The 21,167-nt window shown below is 39.1% G+C and overlaps 1 protein-coding gene across 1 annotated transcript in view; it reads left to right on the top strand.

The window, feature by feature from the left end:
- Nucleotides 1–20,177, top strand: part of ANKFN1 (ankyrin repeat and fibronectin type III domain containing 1) — a 79,606-nt gene extending 59,429 nt beyond the window's left edge. Inside the window, exons 15-18 of the mRNA XM_068913914.1 lie at nt 1,414–1,582; nt 5,060–5,226; nt 8,739–8,958; nt 11,113–20,177. Of these exons, the coding sequence (XP_068770015.1) occupies nt 1,414–1,582; nt 5,060–5,226; nt 8,739–8,958; nt 11,113–11,909 (1,353 nt within the window). The 3' untranslated portion in view covers nt 11,910–20,177. The remainder of the gene's footprint in view (nt 1–1,413; nt 1,583–5,059; nt 5,227–8,738; nt 8,959–11,112) is intronic.
- Nucleotides 20,178–21,167: the final 990 nt, after the last annotated feature.

Below are 21,167 nucleotides of genomic sequence, written 5' to 3'. Positions count from 1 at the left end.
GGTATTTTCCCAGGGAGGCAGGGCAATTGACTGTTCTGTGGAGCTATTAGCAACGGTGTACAAAAGGCCTGCTGAAGACCCAGCATTTTGCAATTCTTTTGTACACAGGTAAGCAAGCAGAGCACTTCTAAAAATACATAGTTCCAGATTGCTGTGTGTGAGGAGAGGTATTTGGCTTCTGGCTCTACATTTAGGTACCAGAAATGCATGCGTGAATAAGTAAAGAAGTCAGTGAGGATAATCAATGATGTGAAAGATGCACGAAGAAATACGCTAAGGAATTTGTTTCTTGTTTACACGAAGTCCATCGTATTTTGGTCTACCACTGTAAGAGGGCTTAAAGGAGAAGTAAATCATCTTTATATTCACTTCAAGGTCTGTTTGTACAGCTAGAAAGATGTGGCCTTAAAATAAATTAATCTGGCCCTACATTTCTTGATTTTGAAAGGCTTAGGCTTTACTTTTAAAAGGAATCCATCAGTGCAGCACCTTCTAGCCTGGGAAGAGCCAAGTAAGACTCAAGTAAATCCAAAATTAAGACAGATGGTGTGCTGCCTTGTGGTCAGTCACTCTAATTCAATAGGACTCTGTACATGTCTCTACGCCAGGGTATTTCCTTGGAGGTCATAGCTTTTGTGCATCCTATTTTTTTAAGCTAGGGACTAAAATATTAAAATCAATGCGCAGTTTGTTTGTCATTAGGCTGCAGTTCAGCCAAGCATTTTAGCCCATCCATTGTGCATGAGGGACAGGCAAAAATTAAGTTAAACACAATTGTGAATGTTTTGATGACTCAGGACCAAACTTCTGGGTTAATGAATTGATTCAGCAGATTTATTTATGCATTATTATTATTACTGTGGTAAATGGAATCATGGACAGTGACACTTGCAAAGGCAGAGTAAAATGCAGTGCTGCACACAGCAGAAATACAGCAGCCTCAGGCCAACTCCTGTGTATGCCATTTTCTCTTGCTGCAGCACTTGTTAAAACTTTTCGGCGCTGTGTTGAGGGAGAGCTGCATATTTCTCTTAACCGACCCTAAATTGAATCTTAAAGGTTTTTAATTGAATCCATTTTCATGTTTTCACATAATTATGCAATCATAATCTTGAAAAGCACATGGCATGTGATCATTTTCTGCCTAATAAGAAACATAAATGTTGTTTTCAGGGGGGTTATGCCTGTGTGTGTTATTTTAATGTGGAACATTGCAGCTTTAAATCTTTATTTTATGTAGTGACATGAACCCACATTTAGGGCCCCCCCCCCAAATATTTATGTTTTATAAAAATTCCGAGCTTGATGTCGTGCAAATTTTCTTTAATGTTTTATATCATTTGGGGTGTTGTTTATATAAGTGCCATGTTGTAATTCTCTCCTATTTCTTCCCCCGCGCGTGTCCCTCTACAGGCTAAGCACTTCCGTCTGTATACACAGGAGGTGTTGGAACTGGGTCACAATGTCTCCTTTCTTCTCCTGCTCCCCGCCTCAGACGACGTCTGCACTGCCCCAGGACAGAATAATCCTTACACCCCACACTCAGGATTTCTTAACCTCCCTCTTCAGATGTTTGAACTCGGTATAGTAGCTTGCTTCACCTAGAAATATTAACCCAGTCTCCTTATAATAAAATCACAAAGTTGTATCTGTTTTCCCCCTTGTCCCAGTGGAGAGTCAATAAATCACATGATGGCTTTGGCAACAACACTACCTATAACTGTGTACAAGTTATAGAGGGAGCAGAGCAGTTAAAGCATATACTGTAGCAATCGTTACTGAAACGCAAAGCATAGAGCCAAGCCCACAGTTACCCAGTATATGTCTACAAGTTTATTTGGAAGATGATGCTCTTTAAAAAACAGAACAAAAAATTACACACAAGATAACAAGGTTGGAGCTGTGAAAGCGAATTCAAAGAAACACCCCTTTAAATTGTCACAGGAACAATTAGCAGTTTGGTAGAGGAGAATTTTTGCAGTTCCTGATCACAGATAGTCCCTACTCATAGTCCAACACCCTTACAACTTCGTGAAAGGTCTGAATGCAGTTTCTGAGGTGCGAGTCATCTCTTTCAAGTCCTGAAAAAAGTTCAGGAGACTCAATCCTATTGTTGTGATGCAGGAAAAGTCTGTTATGGTGAGAAAAGCTAAAACACTGGATTGAGCCTTGAATGCACTTCAATAGGGAGCACGTCCTGCAGAGCAGATTCAGCCCGCTGTTCCACTGCATTGCTGCCTAGGTAGGAATTCCCAAAAGCAGGGTTTTCCAGCTGTTTAACATAAGGCAGAAGAGATGCTTCAGCTCCAGGGTCCTCTACTCTTTTCTTCCTGTTGGGTCCACAGAGCAGAGAAAGGCTCCATATAAAAATAGCACACAAAGACTTCGTAGTTCATTTTAGAAAGAATCTGAGAAGTAAGGGGACTTCTGAGCCTTACACGTTAGTCTGCTGTTTCCTTCTGGCCTGCGCAACTGCGTGTCTTACTATTTTCCTCTGCCTTGGAAAGCAGCCACTACAGTGTAGGTCTCCAGTGCAAGTGGGTCCTCAGTGATACCCCTCTCAGATGTTTTATGTAACACCATTACCATCACCATCGTATTTCCTATATATCATTGCAAAGTGCTATCACAGTCACTGATGTAGGAGAACGATGACTGGATGATAATGGAGGGCCTCACTAAGGCTGTGGTTCTGCAGTCACAGTACTGACCTGCCATCATTCAGCAGCGCTAATTGGATTTGGATCAGGCAGGAATATACAATCGTGTTTATGTCACATCAGCCAGAGCACATAAAGTGGTGCCTATGACAGCTTCAGGCTTTTACGCTAGTACTGGGAGAACAGATGACAGCTGAGTCAGCATAAAATTAAGAGGTACAGACAATGCATGCGTTGGTGTATAGTCTGTCAAGATAAAGTTACCCTTTCAAAAGAAGACTAACATAACTGAAATAGCAGTTAGTTTGGTGCTTTGGGTCACATGTCCTTGGCACTTGGATGTAGCTGTAGTGCCCCAAAGCCAGATTTACCATCTTCTTGATCTGCAGCCTCTCGGTCTACAGTTAGATTCTGTGTATTAAGCATATTATTTCTCCTTAGGAGAGGTGAGTGCTGCATTCACTGTGCAAATTAATGCATGAGGCATATAATCTCCGGTGAAAGTCATCTCTGCACTAGAGGTCTTGCAGACTATTTAGTTGTCATTATGTGGCACACAGGCCCTGGGCAGGAGTCAGTTCTCTTCTCTGGGACACAGTTTGCATTGAGCTGATAAAGGAGTAGGCGCTGAATTGGGATGGTGTGCAGATAAACATTCAAGAGGGTCATCTCTAAAATAGCATCCTGGGTGCGGACCTCTTTGTTTAGCAATGTTGCTGCAGTGGGAAAGCAGTTCATGGAGGAAAGAACAGTAATGAAGGCTGAATTTTAAGTGTTGACCTTTTTTTAAGTAAGCAATCATCTGGCCAAATGCAGATGACATTTTCTATATGACTTATTATATATGTATCCCTGATGTTCTATAAAATGGTTGTGATTCACATCTCAAATATTAGAAGCTTCCATTCCCCATTAGCTAGTGGCTACCAACTATATAATTGCATAACCACAAAAGACTGTGTTGAAGTAACATTTGTTAAAGTAACATTAAAGGGTCTGACTTAAAACCACAAAGGCTAGAAATTTCAGCACTGAAGCTGAAACCGCGGCTGTAATTCACTCAAGAGTCCACCACATATGGCATATATACTGTAAGACCACACACTATTCAGACTAGATCCCTGCAATATCTAGGCATCATTGGGAAACCAGAAGGTAGAATTCTTTCTTTCACTCTCTTTTTTGTGGGATTTCTATGTTCAGATCAGGCCTTTATTGTTATGCTAATAACGTCCCTGTGATTGGATTTCTTACTTTTAGTATCATTTACTTGCAAAGGAGAAACAGATATGATATGTATTTTTATTTGTTTTAAGATTTATGATAAGAACAATTTATGCAATTTACACTTGAAACACCCTGAAAAATACCATCCCACAATCCAGAAGAGAAGCACTATTAAGCCAGCTGCCATTCGCTGCTGTAACGAGATTGTGCTGTAGGCTTATTGAAGTGCCAATGAATGGGGGAGTATTTCTGAAAACCTGTTCTCCCTCAGTAGGTTTTGGTATGTCTGTACTGCAGTTTGCAGGGATAACTGGCAAGCTTTGCGTGAGCAAATGCAGGTTCTGGAAGAATACAGCTTTCAGAGGCTAGCTAAAGCAGCGCTTGGGAAGCTCCATGACATCATAGCTGTTCTGCCTCTGCTGTCTGCGCTAGCTCTTTTAGAGGTAGCTCAGATAGCTCTGTGCTACGCTGAAGTTAAATTACATGAGGCAGGAGGTCAGTTCTGACTTTTCCATGTTTGCCCTTCTGCATAAGAGGTCAGGGGACAGTGTGTGATTACTGACACCTACAAAGTTTTAATTGTTTCGCTTAAATTGTGACATCCGAGAAATGCTTTTACTGCTGAGTCACATTTGAGTTACTGATTTTAAGTTAGTCTAGCCCAAGAGAAAGCTGCTATCCTCCAAAATGATACTTTCTTCCTGAAACACTCAATTAAAATAAAAGATGGGTTCCATTTTCCAGTCATATCACTACTTTCCTGATAAAAGAAATTACCCCCTCCTGAAAACCTTTCCTCTTTTATATTCTTAGACTGTCACTGTTACAGGAACTGTACTATTGCCCAGTGAGCTACAAAAGCCTTAAAATCAGCCTTTCTGATTAAAGCTATCAAAGGTAAAATAGCCTCTGGAGTTGCATACTAAGTACCTGATTATCCCTTCACTTAGATATAAACTAGAAATGATTTGTTTGAGATCAGTGAAGCTACAGAGTAAACCAATATAAATGAGAGAAGAATTAGAGCCTGTATTATTTATTTCTAGCTTAAAGTAAACCCATCTAGAGTGTTAGTAATTATATTGAATAAAATTTGTGTTCTGAAAGCTAAGGATTTCATATTTAATGACCAGAATATAACAGCGTTTCCTTTGCATTTGGTCTTTTTACAGTTCACTTTTGCTGTTACAAGGAAAAATTTATAAGCCTGTATTGCCGCCTTTCTGCTGTCATAGAGCTGGACTCTCTGAAAACCCAGCAGTCCCTAAGGGAAGCAATTTCAGACAGTGAAGTCGCTGCAGCCAAACAAAGACACCAGCAAGTTATAGACTACATACAGGTAATAGTCTGTTTCTGACTACTCCAAGGAGATTTTCAGGTGGCTTTCTTAAAAATTGCATAGGGCTGTAATTTGAAATCTAAATGGAGAATTATTCACAGACATCATAAAAAGAGCAGTTGTATCCAAAGTGCAATTCTGTTTTTATGAAACTCAAACCCAGAACATGATTTCCTTAGTTGTTGCTTTTATACAGGGATTTTTATGGGTAAAATCAAATGACAGTTATACTAGACTGTTACAAAGAAATGTGTCAGTCTGCTTGTAAAACTCTCTCCCATCTATGTGAGGGAAGCTAATGCCATGCTTGGCCCTTCATTTGAGTAATAGGTTTTCTCCATTTTAGTGGATTAAAGATTTCTTTTGCCCTGATAATAGGCCAATTAAAAAAAAAATAAACGAAAATTCAGACTTAAGTCATGGAGGCAATCTTCATCAACAGTATCACAGTGAACAAAGCAGTTTTGTGTTAAAGATAGCAGCTTAGCGCTCAGAGAGCTGGTAGCCTGTTCAGCACCATGAAGAAATACTGCTTCGCTCCCCTGATGCAGTAGAACCACAGATGTTATCACACTTGTCTAGTTTGCTTTTCCTCTGTCTCTCACACTGATCTTCCAGTAGCGTTCCCAGACCAGGACTTAGCCTACTCAACTCATGGCTCTTTGAACTATACCCCATTGTGCAGTGTAGCAAGGCCTGTACTTTGCAAAACATTTTGGTGATTGAATATTTATGGATAAAACTGATGGTCTTTCCGTAGTGTACTGATGGATATGATTGACCTGTCCTTCTACAGGTGAGGTGCAGATCAGTTTACAGCTCTACATTCTTAATACTCAAGCAACGTTCTATTGGAGTAGAGGCCAAGACAACCATGTATCCCATTGATGGCTTTTGTGACCCTCTATAATTATGAACCAGATGATAATATTTCTGTTCCTCCTTGCTCCGAAATTTAGATCCCTTTAGCCTTGTCCACACTGGAGCTGTTGGAAACTCGCAGGGGGCCAGAGGGGAACGTTCCGCTGTACTTCCACCTTTCAACCAGCTTCTCCCTCTTCATCTTCCCGTTCTCACACCCAGAAAAGTTAGTTGTTCCCAGTGTACAGGAGCATTTGGGTAAATGTTATCCTTCACATCAAAAATAAAAACATGTTTTATTAATACACATACACTGCATAGACAGTTCTGTGTTTCTCTTCGCCAAAGTGTTCAAGTCACATATATATGCTGGGAAAATATAGGAGAGTATTTTAAACTTCAGTGTTTTGTGCTGACTTATTGTGACAGTGTATTAGCTTTGTCAGGTTTCCTCTCAAATGAAAACCAGCTGTACTCTACCTATTGGCAAAAATATCTCAGCCCACCACATACCGCAATCTTCAGTGGTGACCACAAAACCGCAAGAGCATTTGTATGATCCTAGATCTAAGACAGTGTTGAAGTCACTACACAAACCAAACATTGTAAAGAGTAAAGGAGTCTATATAAATGCAGTTCTGAAAAAGAGTCAGAGAGCAACTGAAAAGTAAAGATTAAAAAGAACCCAGCAGATAAGGTACTCAGCGTCTTTACCAGAATGTTAGAGAGCAAGACAAGAAATCTACAGACACTGGAGTTAAAATCGCAGTTAAGTTATAACTGATATAGCGTAAAGCTTCAAATGTTTCTGTTCATTAAAAATAACTGGCCAGTTATCCCAGGAGACGCTGCAGAATGGCACCAGGGAGAAAAGCAATAGGATTTGCATTTTAATAAGCCGCATGCAGTTGGATGTTTTTGTCTGGGATTGGGGGAGAATTATAGAAAGGAAATTCAAAGTTTCCAAAACCAAATAGGTGAGAAGTTTGCTAACTGATCGACCCAATGCATTTTCTTTACGGGGATACACTGAAGTCTGGAAATGAAGTAGGGGTAGAAATGAATCCCTGAACCCTTGGCTGTTCTAATTGGTGTAGATTCTTAGCCCAAAATAATTCAATGGCAAGGCCTGCACTGACATCTCTGGAGACTGGATTTTGCTTATACATAAATATGGCCATACTGGGTCAAACTAAAGATCCATCTAGCCAGCTATACTGTCTCCAACTGGGCCCAGCAAGAATTAGCCTAGCTAACTTTCTCACATCTACAGTATCCTTTGGCAGTAAGTTCCACAGCTGGATTATGCATTTTGTGAAAAAGTATTTCCAGCTAAAAGGATGTGCTAGTGAACCAGTCTTAGACTGTATCAATATACAGTCTCCTTTTCACTGATACCTCTGCTATATCACTATTTGATAAAACTCACTGTGCAAAGTACTACTGACTTTTGCCTACTGACCCCCTTCTCCTTCCCCTTTACGTTCTTGCAGATTGTGGCTTGCGTAGCTGAGAAGTAGTTTCCCTTAAACACTGCAATATTAATGTGAAGGCTCAGTCATACTTTAAATGCAGTACCTTCTGCAGGAAGCGAAACACAAGTGAAGTTCTAGAAAGGATACTGCAACAGAAGGATATTGTGCTCACTGCTACATCCCATTCACTGGTCGCAGCAACATTTACTCAGTCATCAAAGATCCTGAATTGCTTGAAGACCTTAAAAGCGTTCCATTATCAAAAGACTCTAAAGGCCCACATTAAACAGCATCTTTCCTCTCTGCCTAGATACTTAAAGCCATATCCTGCTATTGATTTGGGCACCTGTCTCTGGTTGCCATCAACAGGTATGACTTAGAATGGCCCCAGTGCAGATTAATATTAATAAAATGCATGCAGACCAAAAATGATGATATGGGAGAGAACCTGGAGATGTTATAAATATGGACCTGTAGTAATTTTGCTTGGATGCTTTTCCCTATGAGAACTGAATTGTTGCAGTGGAGTTTCAGACAGCTATTTTATTTTGTTTTGGCCAAATAATAAATAAATGCACTCTAATAAGTGCTCAGCGGCGTTGGCAAAATAAGTTGGTGAATTAGCTCCCCATCTCAGCTTTTCACCCCATCTGATAGCCCACTGTCAGGCAACTCATTTAAACAGCCAGGTTTTAATGGGTAAAGTAACTGATATTTCTCAACCAGCCCTGCAGGAGGTTCTACATGGAAGAGTCTTTGTTCTGCCCTATTCTTCTGAGATGAAAAATGCTATTCTGAATCAGGAACTTGAGTTTGGCTCATAGCTTTCCTTCAACCCTCCATGTATATACACATGCACACAGATATTTTGTCTGTTGGAAAACTGGGTTTCATCAGATAGTAGTGCTTTTGAAGATAATCCTAGGCTCAGAAGGATGCGTGAAAGGTCTTGGTTTCATTCCAGTACGGAATGAAATCAGCTTTCACGTGTGCTACAAAAATGATCTTTATCCTCCAGTCAAAAAGCTATTTTTATTTTTCTGTCAATGTCAGAGTTCACGCTTGGATTCATCCCTCCTATCAAGAAAGAACCTCTACAGGTTAGAAAGAATTAATAGAATTAATACGGTCCAGAATTAATTGTAGTTTTTTTACCATTTTTTTTCCCCTCCAAAGCAAATTGATGAGATCTGGCGGGAAATGAGATGGATCACAGAAGCACTGCAGTATGCAAGATACAAACAGCCAGCCCCTGGCCTACCCATAAAGAAGCTTGTCGATCTTTCAGAAGAACAGACTCAAAAGAAAATCAGTTCAACATCTTCACATCTAGACTGTCTTCCTTCACCTCCCCCCTCACCTGAAAGAAGAAGCCAGAGGAGAAAAGCTGTGAGTGGTAAGAGAGTTTTTGTTTGCTTATCAAAGAAAATCTTTAAAATTGCTTTTAATTAAAACAGTTCTTGAATTCCATTTCTTCCCATGCCTGCCAAAGTATTTTAACAATCATTTTACCAGTCATTAGCTACTCTAATAATTAGCTACTCTCTCTTCCTGAGACCCTTCTACAATCCTTACAATCATTTTTTGCTTTCTACAGGGTACTTGCTTATCATCATCCAACTCTGTCTCCTCACTATTCCAGATTATTTAATGAATAGGCTGGATGGGACAGGTGCTATCATGACCTCCAGAATTAGTAAAAACCATCCATAGTGAAAGCTGACTATTACTCTGTTTGTCTTCTGCACCAGCAATCTGTTATTAATCTGTGGAAGGAGCTTTCCTTTTATCTCTATTACAGCTTCCTTTCTTAAGAACTTTTGGTAAAGGATCTTGTCAAAAGCTCTTCAGAAATCCAAATGTGCCTATGTATTACATTGTCCACATGTTCAAAGAGTTTTACTCGACTGGTGATGACTTACCGAACAAAAGCTATTGGCCTTTCCTTACTGCTCATGTGTCTATTAGTTTCTAACATTTTGCCCAGGATGGAAGTCATACTTTTCCACAGTCCCCATTTGTCACCTTCTGTTTCTCTAGTACTGCAGGCATTTTTTTTCCATCCTTTGACCATTCCTCTGCTTTGAAGTAATCCTTTCTCATGCTCCTCTTCCTTTGTTTTAATGGAGGAAATTTCAGTGCCGATAGTCCAGTTTCATTTAACTGTCATTTTCACATACCTCAGCGTCCTCAGCGGTTTAGACAGGCCCTTTAAAACAAAATTACACAAATAAGTACCCTCTTCATTGGCCATTACTGCTTCTCCGAACAGCTGGAAAATTAAAGTGATGAAAGAAATTAGTCACATCAAATAAAGAGGAAGCAAATTAAACAGTAACACCTCATTTGCTAACCGAATAAGAACTTTGGAGAAAAATGTAAACCATCATTCTGCTGGGCTGTCTTTAAGCAGTAAGTAAATGAAATGGCAGAAACCAAAGCAATAGATACTGCGTTAAACAACTGCCATGACCATTTTGGTAACGATAACTTGTTTTTCAAAGTGGCATTTTTTTATAGTTAAGAACAACACATAAATCTACTCTGATATGATTAGATTAGATTAAAAGAAAAAGAAACCCAAAGACTGTGGTGTCACGTGCTTTGATTTGCTCCTTTACACAGTGGTGCTCTCTCTCAGCACCTCTCCCTGAGCTAAATGTTTCCCTGTATTACATACTATGAATGCAGAATAATCCTCTGTGCCTTAGCTCTGGCACCATGTAACCTAGAGCATTATCTTGCCATGCATGGGCTTGATTCATTACTGCCCTGCTATACAGTAATTTACTCTAGGTCAAAGTGAATAGTTTGCACTGCATAAAATGTACTGGTTTTTTTCCCCTTGGATCTAATGTAAACTATCCAGGGCAGCAGTGGAGCATCAGTCTATTCTAATCATATATGACACTATTTATTACGTTATTGATCCTTCTGTACCCAAAGGACAACAGTTATTTCAGTGCCAGTGCAAATTTTGATCATCAAATTTGAATTAAGTGTGTCAGTTTTGGATCTGAACATACATAATGCACCTGGTGGGGAGTTTTTGCTCATCCACCTCCATGCCTTGCCTCAACCCTTTTCCACACACATAACAGTTTCAACCTACTGACAGGTACAGAGGTATAAATCTGGAGTAATTCAGCTGACATCTTTAATGAAAAGAGAATCTGGATTAGAGCTTCTCTGTCTCCCAAATCCCCACCTCTATAAAATTTGGTGAAAACAAGATAAAAGAAAATAGATCCTTTCAAAACTTAATCCCAATTCAAATTCAAATTCTTCCCTGTGCTCATTTCCTTTCAATACATGAATCCTTTTGGGTTTTCCTAATTCTTACCACCACCTCTCTATTACATCTGCAAATCCTCCCTGATTACTGTCTTTGCTACTGTCTCCTAGGCTCATGGACATCTTCACACAAGAAACACACATGTATTTTCAGAATTGTGTATATGATTCTAAGTCATGAAAAAATATATAAATGACATTTAAGCAATTCCTCTAATGTGCTTGTCTTGTTAGTAGCAATCAGTTCTCTTTTCAGATTCCCAGCCCTGCTCAGATGAAGAAGGCTGCTCTGAAGTATTTCTTCCAACTGACAGTGACTACGATTCCAGTGATGCTTTAAGCCCCAAAGAATTAGACTTGATATATTCCTCTTCAAATGACATATCCCAGCAGGCAGTCAGTGGCCTAGGTGGCAGTGCACCTGATGTTCTCCAAGTCCATGACATGAAGCCTTGCCTAACATTGAAAGAAGGCCTGAAAGAGTGTAGTGCCTTTGATACTAATGCTGAATATTGCACAGAGTACCTGAGCAATCTGTCAATGTCAGGGCTTACATCAAAAAGCATAGACAAGTCCTCTAGCTCCAGGCAGCCATTGAGCTTTTTGGGTAAAAAAAAGCTAGGGAAACATCAACGTTACAACTACTTCAGTCGTCATCATCGTTGGCTACGTGTGCACAGCGAGACACAGTCTGGCTCTCTGTCTGAAGGCGTGTATACTCAGCATCTCATGAGATCTACGGATTTATCTCAGGAACCTACCTCCACCAAGCAGATAAAGATTCCTGCTGATGGGACTCGGAGCACTTTCTTACCTCATGCATCCAGCCTTCCAGAAGATGGGAAAGGCAAGTATGAGGAATCAAGGCAGCATGTCCGTAAGATACATGTTGAGCCTTATAAAACAACATTCCTGGAGGAAGAAGGCAAGTCCTTGGCAATGAGCATACCGTCTGTAGAACGTAAGGGCGTGCACAGTGCTATGCAACAGAAAATGAGTCCAGATGACCAGTCAGGTTCTTCTATCTCAGAAGTATTCAGCAGCACACTTTAACCCCAGACCTCTGTGTCGCTTCCCACTGCTCCACAAAGAGATAGTGAGCATTATGCATACAGGAACATATTTTCAAAACCACATTTAAAAATCCAGCTCCTCCAATGGCAACTCTAGCTACTCAAAAGAGTCCTAATCTTTTGACTTCACCACCAGATTTTTGGTCTTACAGGAGTATCCGTCGTGATGGAAGCATTATTATTTGCATCTGCAATTTTGCAGGTAGGGTCATGACATTCACCATGTAACAGAACACTCTGGGGCTGCAAATCTGTTTTTGCAGTTTTCTTAATTCCTACCTATCTCCAGCATGCAGAATTTTACGCACAAGTGGTTCTGCCTACAAGTTAGCAGAAACTGTAACATCCTTGCTGTCATCATGTTAGGACTGTGTCCTAAACTTCGATTAACCTGTTTTCCTCCATATCCTGTGAAGTTTTCTACTTCTCAGCCTGCTTCTTGAATAGCTTTAGTTTGCATACAGTTAAAGTACTAACTGGTCTAGTAACACAGTTATCCCAGTTTCTAGCCATTTAGAGAACTGAAAATTCTTTCAGTATCTAGAACCTGCATTCAGTACCATCTCTGAATGCTGTCAGAGTCTGACACAATTATTATCACTTAAGGTTTTGTTTCAGGAGCTTAGATTTCAAATAATGTAAGTAGCAAGTGATTTTAAAAGCCTAGAAAGAAGGGAGTGAACCTTTAAGATCAAGAGCAGAAAGAGTAAGGCCAAGCTCTGAATGAATAATACGTAGGGTCTAAATGGGATTGAAGTGAAGCGCAGTCTTTTCCTTTGCGCACCACACAAGAGTGCATTTCTTTACATTGCAGGCACCCTCACACACCCGTTGGAAAGAAACACACCAACTTTTGTTCCTGAATACTCACTGTAATCTTCAGGGATATTTGATCACTATGTCTGAATTTGGGATATTCTGTCAATTCAGATTATGAAATTTGGGGTGCAATTTGAATCCAAGATTTTTTATTTGGGTCCACCTCTGATGACTCAGTAAATATTAATATCATTAGGAGGGTGGAAGAAGGTGTTTTAGCCTGCCATAGTCTAAAGGCACGTCCCAGTGAGTCATGATTTTGTCCTCTGGAACTAGAATAAGACGGAGTAAGTACTATAGAAGATGATCTTAAAAATATTAAAGAACCATAACATTTGAGTCACTGAGAAATGAACTAATACGGCGAGAAACCCCAGCTGTTGCACAAGCTTTAATTTTTCTTAAACAGTTCTTGAAGTTTAATTTTATAGGCCACATTCCTGCTGGTTAAATTCCCTCACTCCATGTTTGCGCAGCCTTCTCTTTTTCAATTTTTTAGCCTCCAGGTGGATGCATTCTGAGGCCTCCAATAAAGAGATTTGAGTTAAATAGTCGAGTTTACAAGTCCTTGAGGTGAAGGTAAGGATTTGGGCCCATGATCTGTGGTCCTTATTAAAATAGCACTTCCATAACCCCAGTGCTATTAAAATCCCTGTGCACTCAATCCATAAATTCAAAAATAAATGTTATTCACTATTTTATGCTTGGTCAGTATGCGGAAGCCAAGAAGAGTCTTTGCTGTGATACAAGGGAGAAAACTTTCTATAAGGGGTTTACATTTGTAATTCCTGTTTTTTGGGAGAGGGAAGTTAGCTTTTTGCACCATAAATATTCATTCATTACCTGATCCAAAGCTCAGTGAGGATGGAAAGGCTTCCATTCACTTCCACGGGCTTTGAATGAGACACACACTGAAAATTGCTGTGGGTGCGAAGGTGAGGGGGGGGGAGGAGAAATGTCAGTGCCAACTCGCAGCTAGAAGGACATACATTGTATGTTTTACACCACACGGAATTGCATGGGGAAAACCTGACTCATATACCATAGAACCAAACAGTGATATTTTACTGTCATAGTACCAGCTTTTTTCATTAGATTATTAATTACGTTCAGTAGCAAAATGGTGTTCATCAGTGCGACCCAGAACAATGTAACACTTACTTATTTTCAGAAGTCAAAACAATGTATATTGGTTTTGAGGATAAAGCATCTAGCCCAGGCTCCCCAACCTGTTTAGCCTCTAAGCAAAAACTGTCTCAGAACTGTTTATGAGGGAATAAAAATAACAATATGTTGGGGCCATATATTTTTGCAGAAAGTGATGAGATAAAACAAGACGTTCCCAAAATGAAACGCACCTTGCTTTGCTGTGACTCTTCAGGAACAGTGAGTCTGCTAGAAGTAGCAAAATCCAGAGCAGAAGCATGAGCACACACTACTAGTTAGATAAGGATGTAAAAATGTCTGTTATCTACTCTTGTTGCTGGACTTTTCTAGTAGTCAAGTATCTAATAAAGAGCTGGATTTGCTGCTGGTAGAAAGGGCTTGACTTCGGCCTAACTCCCTACCTGCGCTAAGAGAGAATTTGACCCTGGGAGTGCAGATGCCAGCCACAATCCAATCCATCTTGGTTTTAACCTTGTTATATGGAAGTGGTGTTTATGTGATGCCTAACGGGACATGCTTCCGTGATCCCCTTCTCTCCATACTGAGGTTCTTCCACATACTTTAATACTTAAAGCAGTGAGCGATAGTTCTGACTTTAAATACTTTTGGTTGTAAAGCACTGAGTTCTGTTTTTGTAGAAATATTTGTTCTTTCGTCTAACTTGCTATCCCTACCTATTCAATGAGTCATTGAGTAAGGTAGCTCCCTGAAAGAATAGTAATGAGCACCTAGAGAAAAATAAATAGTAGAAAGAGGTGCCTTTCAAGCATGGTTGTAATACTAATTATACTACTTCTGCAGCTTTCTTAGGAACCTTTTCTCCAGCTTGAGCATAGGTCAAGGAATCTTGCATAGACACAGGAAATACTGAGGGTCAGAGACCACAGCATACTAGAATTTCTTTAGCCAGCAGACAGCTCCACTGAAATGAGTAAGTCTCTGCCCACTTACATCAGCTGAAGCTCTACCCTAAAATGGGTACTTAGGCTTTGCAAATTTCTGGGTATCACTCTTTCTTATTCTTACATCTTGCCACAGAACTTTTATCCAGCATTTTCCAGAGAGTATATTTTCACCTGGGCCAAACCCACTCCCTGCTATTTCTACACATGATTGGACTGGCCAGAAAAAAAGATAAGTGTTTTCATATTATGCCCCCACAAATAAACTGTGGACCTGTATCTCCTGCGTTCTAAAACTTCCTGGTTTCTGTTGGCAGTAAGAATGATATAGGTAAACCGCAGGGTTTACACTCACAGTTCTTTGCATCTGCAAGGCAGCAGTCTGCCCACGGGTAGTTTGCCTCAAGAAACCTGTGGCTGACAGCTCGTATCTCCCATGTTTGTGTGGTGTTTTGCCTTTTTTAGATATTAACTAACAACTGAATTTTCTATATAGTAAGAGCATACACAGAAAAATCTATACATTAATCCTTCACTGCTGAAGCATACATATTTTTAAGTACAGTCATATTCAAATACAGGGGGAGGGAGAGGAGAGACTATTTGATCCTGGACATTTACGTTTAGAATCTTTAAATCCCAGTGTTTTGGAAAGAGATGGTGCATCTTTAAATTCCCTAGGGTATAAAGAAATGCATTAAGTTGCTGGTCAACTCTTTTAAGGTGTTCAAACACATGGCTCATGACTGTTACGTAAAACTTCAATACAGCCTTACAAACAACAAGGGTATAGTGTATTTGAAAATATGGTATACAGCTTGGAAACTTATTCTGAATTTCTCTGAGGTGTTGAACTTTGCCATCAGCAAAAAGTATTTTTAGAAACGGGGCCTTGAATTTTCAGACAACAGAGATTTCATCAGGCTTGGATGTCTGATTTTTCCACTACAGCAAAACTTTAAATAGCTAGAGTTACTTACAAATATTACTTTATTTGTAAGTATAATTTATCTTTTGATTCCATGAAGTAGAATTCATAAGGCTAAATCCTGCCTAGACGTGGGAAGTGGGGCTGTTGGCCCTGCTGAATTCTGTGCAAAAACCAAAGGCAACATTCCCCAAGGCTGGCTGAGAGTTATGCTATGGAAATTGCTCTGGCCAGTAGTTTTGCCCCTCTTCTGTGCAGGCACAAACTACAGCCACCTCTTCTGCTAGCTACTAACTACCACTTGCAGAGTCATGAGGAGTCTTTTTGTTGATTTGACTAGGCTCTGGAGCAGGCCCCACAAGCACGCTGTTGAAATCTATATAGTTACTGCTAACTCAGAGATCATCTCTCATCAGTATGGATGTTTATGAGCTCTGACTCAGCTAGCTGGGGTCTTATACTATACTTTTGGGCTGAAATAAGAGCCAGGCTACAATATCTTCCTCAGCCTTTTTGTATCACAGCATCTTAGGCAAGATTTAGCCTTTAACCCAGTCATCCTATAATAGGGTAACGTGTTATTAAGCTTGTCTGTCACTAGGGCTACAGAAAACCTCCTATTTTGCTGGTCAAATAAGAATAATTTTTAATATTTATTATTTTCTTTTTTTTTGAAAAAGTTACATGAAATTGATCTAAAATAAGAGAAAGTGATTGGTGTAGCACTAATTACCTTCAACTGTGAACTGTAGTAATTTATTAAGCACACTGTAAGCTAAATGGCACAGACTTTTTGTGTTTCACTTTATATAAAGGTCAGTTTGGGCCCAATCCTGCTGTCCTTGGACCTCATTCTAGGTTCTTTTACACCAATGTAAATCAAGAGTAGGTCCGCTGAAGTTGAGTCAGATATTACCTAGTATAAATCAGCATAGCTCCACTCACTCAGGAGGCTGGCTTAATACTAGCTGAGGATCTGGATCGGTGGAGTCATCATGAAACAACAGAGTTATGCTGGTATGAAAAAATGATACATGCAAAGAAGACAAAAGTCTGTTTATCTCATGGAATATTCCCCCAGAGGTCCAAGGGACCATAGTCTGAGGAGGGCGCAGAGAGCCAGCCCACCATGCTGCTGTGTTACAAGTTGTACTGTGATGGAAACGTACTGCATAATACAGTGCTGCATTTTATAATAGGGACCAAATTTCACTCCCACGTTAGGCAAGTGAATCTCCTACTGAATGTAATGGGAGTTCCATGAAGAATTTGTCCCCCAGTTATTTAACTGAAAAAATGAAGACTGCTTAGGGTTGTTGGGGATTTGGGGGAGGGGAAAAGGGGTTGTTTGTTTTTTTTCCCCTCAGAGAAAAAGTAATTTAAGTGAAATGTGCAAGGCAGCGTTTAATTGCTTCCTGCCTTGTTTGTACATAGCAATTTGGCTGTTTATTGGTTGTCTTTGTTCAGATTTTTATTGTAACTTGTTGCTATATATGCAACCAAGTGTATGTTAAAGTTTAAACTTTGGTACATAATAATGCACAATTTTATGTGCTTTAAAACTTTGTAAATATACAGATGAACAATGTACGTTGTGCTAACTACGATCTTGGGACTTGACACAACAATATTTTCATGCATATGTTACCTACAAATGGCTTGAAAATAGCAAAATATATATTGAGAATGGCCATGAGCCAAGAGTAAATGAGTGCCGTATGACTCATGCTTCTTTAATAATTCCTGAAAGAGGCATGTATAGTACGTAACATAGACAATAAAAATAATTTTCAAGACTAAAAATATTTTTTATAACTTCAGATATTAAATACTATTTTAGAAAAAAGATTGGTAGGTAAAAGAAATCTTAGATTTATTCGAGTGAATCGTCATAAGAATGTTCTTAACATAGATTTTTTTTTGTTTGATCTAATATCACAAAAACCTAGCTCTTTAAAGCTTTAAAAGACTTGAAGTGCTCTTGTATTCTTACAAACTCCTATGACCTTCTGAAATCATACACTTCAAGCCTGCTCTGTAATTAACAAAAAAGATGCTCGCATACAGATTCATATAATCCTAAATACCATACATGCACATAATCTTTAAACTGTATTTTTTTCAAATATGTTCAAGCTGGCCATCATCAGATATCCACATACACGAGCTTTACAATCACTGGAAATTTGAATGTAGTTTGTTTTTTTTTTTCTCTGAACTCTTTTATTTTTATTGGAAAGTAAGTGATTTTTTTAAGGCCAAGCTTTCAAACGTAGTCTTCAAATTTTGACATCAGTCTGCATATTCAGAAATCTAATAAAATAGGCATGACTTTCAGAGTTTGTGAGTGAAAAATAATCTTCCATCAAACACAACAGAAACTGAAAATAAGTTTACATAAATGTAAATGCCTTAATACAGGCGTGATATCTTGGTAGTCAGAGTTGAAGAGGCATGTTTCTACTCTGTGTACTATACCTATTGAAGATGTTGCTGACATACAAGCATCTGCATCAAAGCAGTGAACAGTACTAAAGGCTCGCAGGCTGACGGACTGAGCCTTCTTTCTCCAAGCCTGGTGGCTGTCATACAGGCTCTGTAGTTTTCAGCTGTGTATTTCCAATGACAGGCCAGACAGAATCTGCTGTGTATTTCTAGTGTGAATCCGTGCTTTCAAGTCACATTGTAAACATACTGTATTGTGGGTATATATAATCTGATTGTAGTGAAGAAACACCCCAGATATGATTACCTACTGAGAGAATTACCTTATAAAAGTGAAACACACTCCTCTGCTGTGATTCCTCTTGGTCTCTTTTTCACATATTCTTATAGAAGAAACAGGAAAGCACCGCAGCATTACTAGTAGAGTATAAAATTGGGTTCTACTGTATTTAAGTAAGACAAAGAACAATTCCATTTTGAATGCTAAGTGAAATTGGAAGGATTCTCCTTTGGGTAACTGATTGTTTACTTTGTTTCAAAACAAAAATGGATGGATTGCTACATCTATTTTAACTACCATACTGTCTGAGCCTCCCGAGATGTTTCCTGTACTGTTCTCCCCTTTGCACAGATAATGCTGTTAACTAGAATAAGTGATATGCCCAAGGTCACACAGGCAGCTTCTTACAGAGCAGGGAGTTAGACACAATTTTCTGACTAGCATCCCTACAACATCATCTGTCCATTATCAATAGCTTGTGCACAAGTATATATGATAACATAGATGTTGACAAATGTCTGTATTTCAGCCCTGACATGCCAATTCATTGCAAGCTTCACAGTAACAGCATCCTACTAACTATCTGTGCATATTTTCACACATGGAAAATATTTTAATCAAAATGCAGCCAAAGTGGAGTTAAATAACAGAACAAAATAATTCTTAAAATGTAAGATAAAACATGACTGTCTGTCATTTCTGCTTCCTTGATTTTTAATTTCAATATATTAGGATTGTTACCACATTTACTGAGCTAGTAAAAGCAAAAAAAAAAAAAAAAAGGGGGGGGGGGCAAGGAATTAATCATGTATAGTAAATTAAGGAAATTAACAAAGGAAATTAACTAGAAAAAAAACACCACAGGATAAAGAAGGATTTTTGTGTGTGCATGTACTTAAATTACTTTGGTGCATTTTTGCATGTACCATGCGTTTTTAGGGCCTGGTTGGTCGTATGGTTTTGCTTGCCCAGAGCTGAGATTTCTTCTTTATATAAGAAGATAAGTAGGTGAACAGTGCAATTCTTACAAATCTTTAGAGCAAGTTTGCCATAGTTTTTTGAAGAAAGACAGTGCTGTTTTATAATTGCCTCTGTGTTGTATGCTGTTTTACTGAAATGCTTTTAAACCAACTGGAAAGAACTTAACAAACTCTTACAGGCATGTTTTTGACTCAATCTTCTGACAGCAAAAGATAACCCTTTCGTTGTTCCATTCAAATGTATTAACTTATATAAACTGTCATCTTTCTGAGCAAACTAATAACTCGTTTTTTAATTCTATCTTTAAATAAAAAGCTTTGGATTTGGTTTGGGTTTTTTTGTTTGTTTTACAAACATACAAAAAAAAATCTTTCTTAATAAAATCCCCTTCTCTCTTCCCTGGACTGCTGTTTTCAAACTCTCTCTTTAAACAAATATGTGTTCATTTAAAAAAGAAAGGGTTATTAAAAAATGTTTCTGTTTTCTTTGAAGTTTTTTAAATTAATACTTATCACTAGGACTTCTAGTCTTTAACTGTGTGAATAACAGGTCCAATTATTCTGATTTTTTAGTTCACTTTTATTATAGAAAACCTGCACGAAAAAATTCAAGTAGAGTCCTCTGCTCTGCTACTCACATACTCACAAATACACACAATAATGGTAAACTGAGCAGCAGCTTTTAAACTTTATAAACAAATGCTAAAGTCAATTTAAAGACACAACATTCTTTTGTAGCAGCAATTATAAAAGTCTTGTTTTGGAAACATGAAAATAAAATCTTTGAAGTTGGTGATATGGGCATTCTTTTGACTGAAGCAATGTGATATTTTCACAATAAATTATTTTTAAATTTCAGTCAACCAAATTTGACTGGTCAGAAAAAAAGGCAAGGCCAAAATATTTTGTGCACTCCCCCTCATAATTACTTTCTGAAAACCCTGAAGCAAAAGGTTTCAGGTGTGGATGCCTACACTGAATGATGATAAATAAATCCACATTAGATGATTAGGTTGAAATGCCCTTCTGTAAAACATGCTGACATCTGCCACTGCTGTTGATTTCAGTGGTACTTGGGAATGCTCCTCACTTCTGAGAATCAGACCATTTTTTTCAGGGGCATAACACTAGTCAAACATACAAAACGTGGGTCTAGCTCCCCTGAGCTGTGATAATTTCTGGGTCCTAAGTGATTTTGCCACATAGGAGGCTCTTCAAAAGAACCTGCATGGCCTTTACCTTTTCCCATACTGCTTTTTAAACCGTTTGAGAAAGGAAAATGTTGCTTTTTTATGTATGTCTTCCTTTTGGTGATTAAAAGCAGCTAAATCAGAACTCAGGCTTGAATAGTTTAACCCCCCCGATTCTCGTGGCTACTCAGGCTTTGAACCCAGCCCCAGAAGAATAAGAGGTTTTTTTAAGCTTTCTTCAGGGGCACACTTGCTCCTTCCCCCTTCACTGCCGCCTAGTTTCGTTCTGATCCCTTTCTGTCTCATGGCTCCATCCTGATCCCTCTCTTCCCCGAGTCTGAGTCACAAGAGCAACAACCCTGCCTGCTCAGACCTACTCAGTGCCTCAGCTGTTAGGGTAAAGCCCAGGCTCCCGCGGGACTCACGTTCGAGTACAACCCCCGGATTGTCAGGGCTCGGGCTGGCGGTGCTGCCGAGGGGACATTCTAAGGCTCTATTTTAATCTTCTGGAGTCCAGCCAAAGGCTG

Source organism: Struthio camelus, chromosome 19 (assembly GCF_040807025.1).
Source record: "Struthio camelus isolate bStrCam1 chromosome 19, bStrCam1.hap1, whole genome shotgun sequence".
In the NCBI taxonomy this organism is placed as follows: Eukaryota; Metazoa; Chordata; class Aves; order Struthioniformes; family Struthionidae; genus Struthio; species Struthio camelus.
This window is presented reverse-complemented; position numbering and strand designations above follow the sequence as displayed.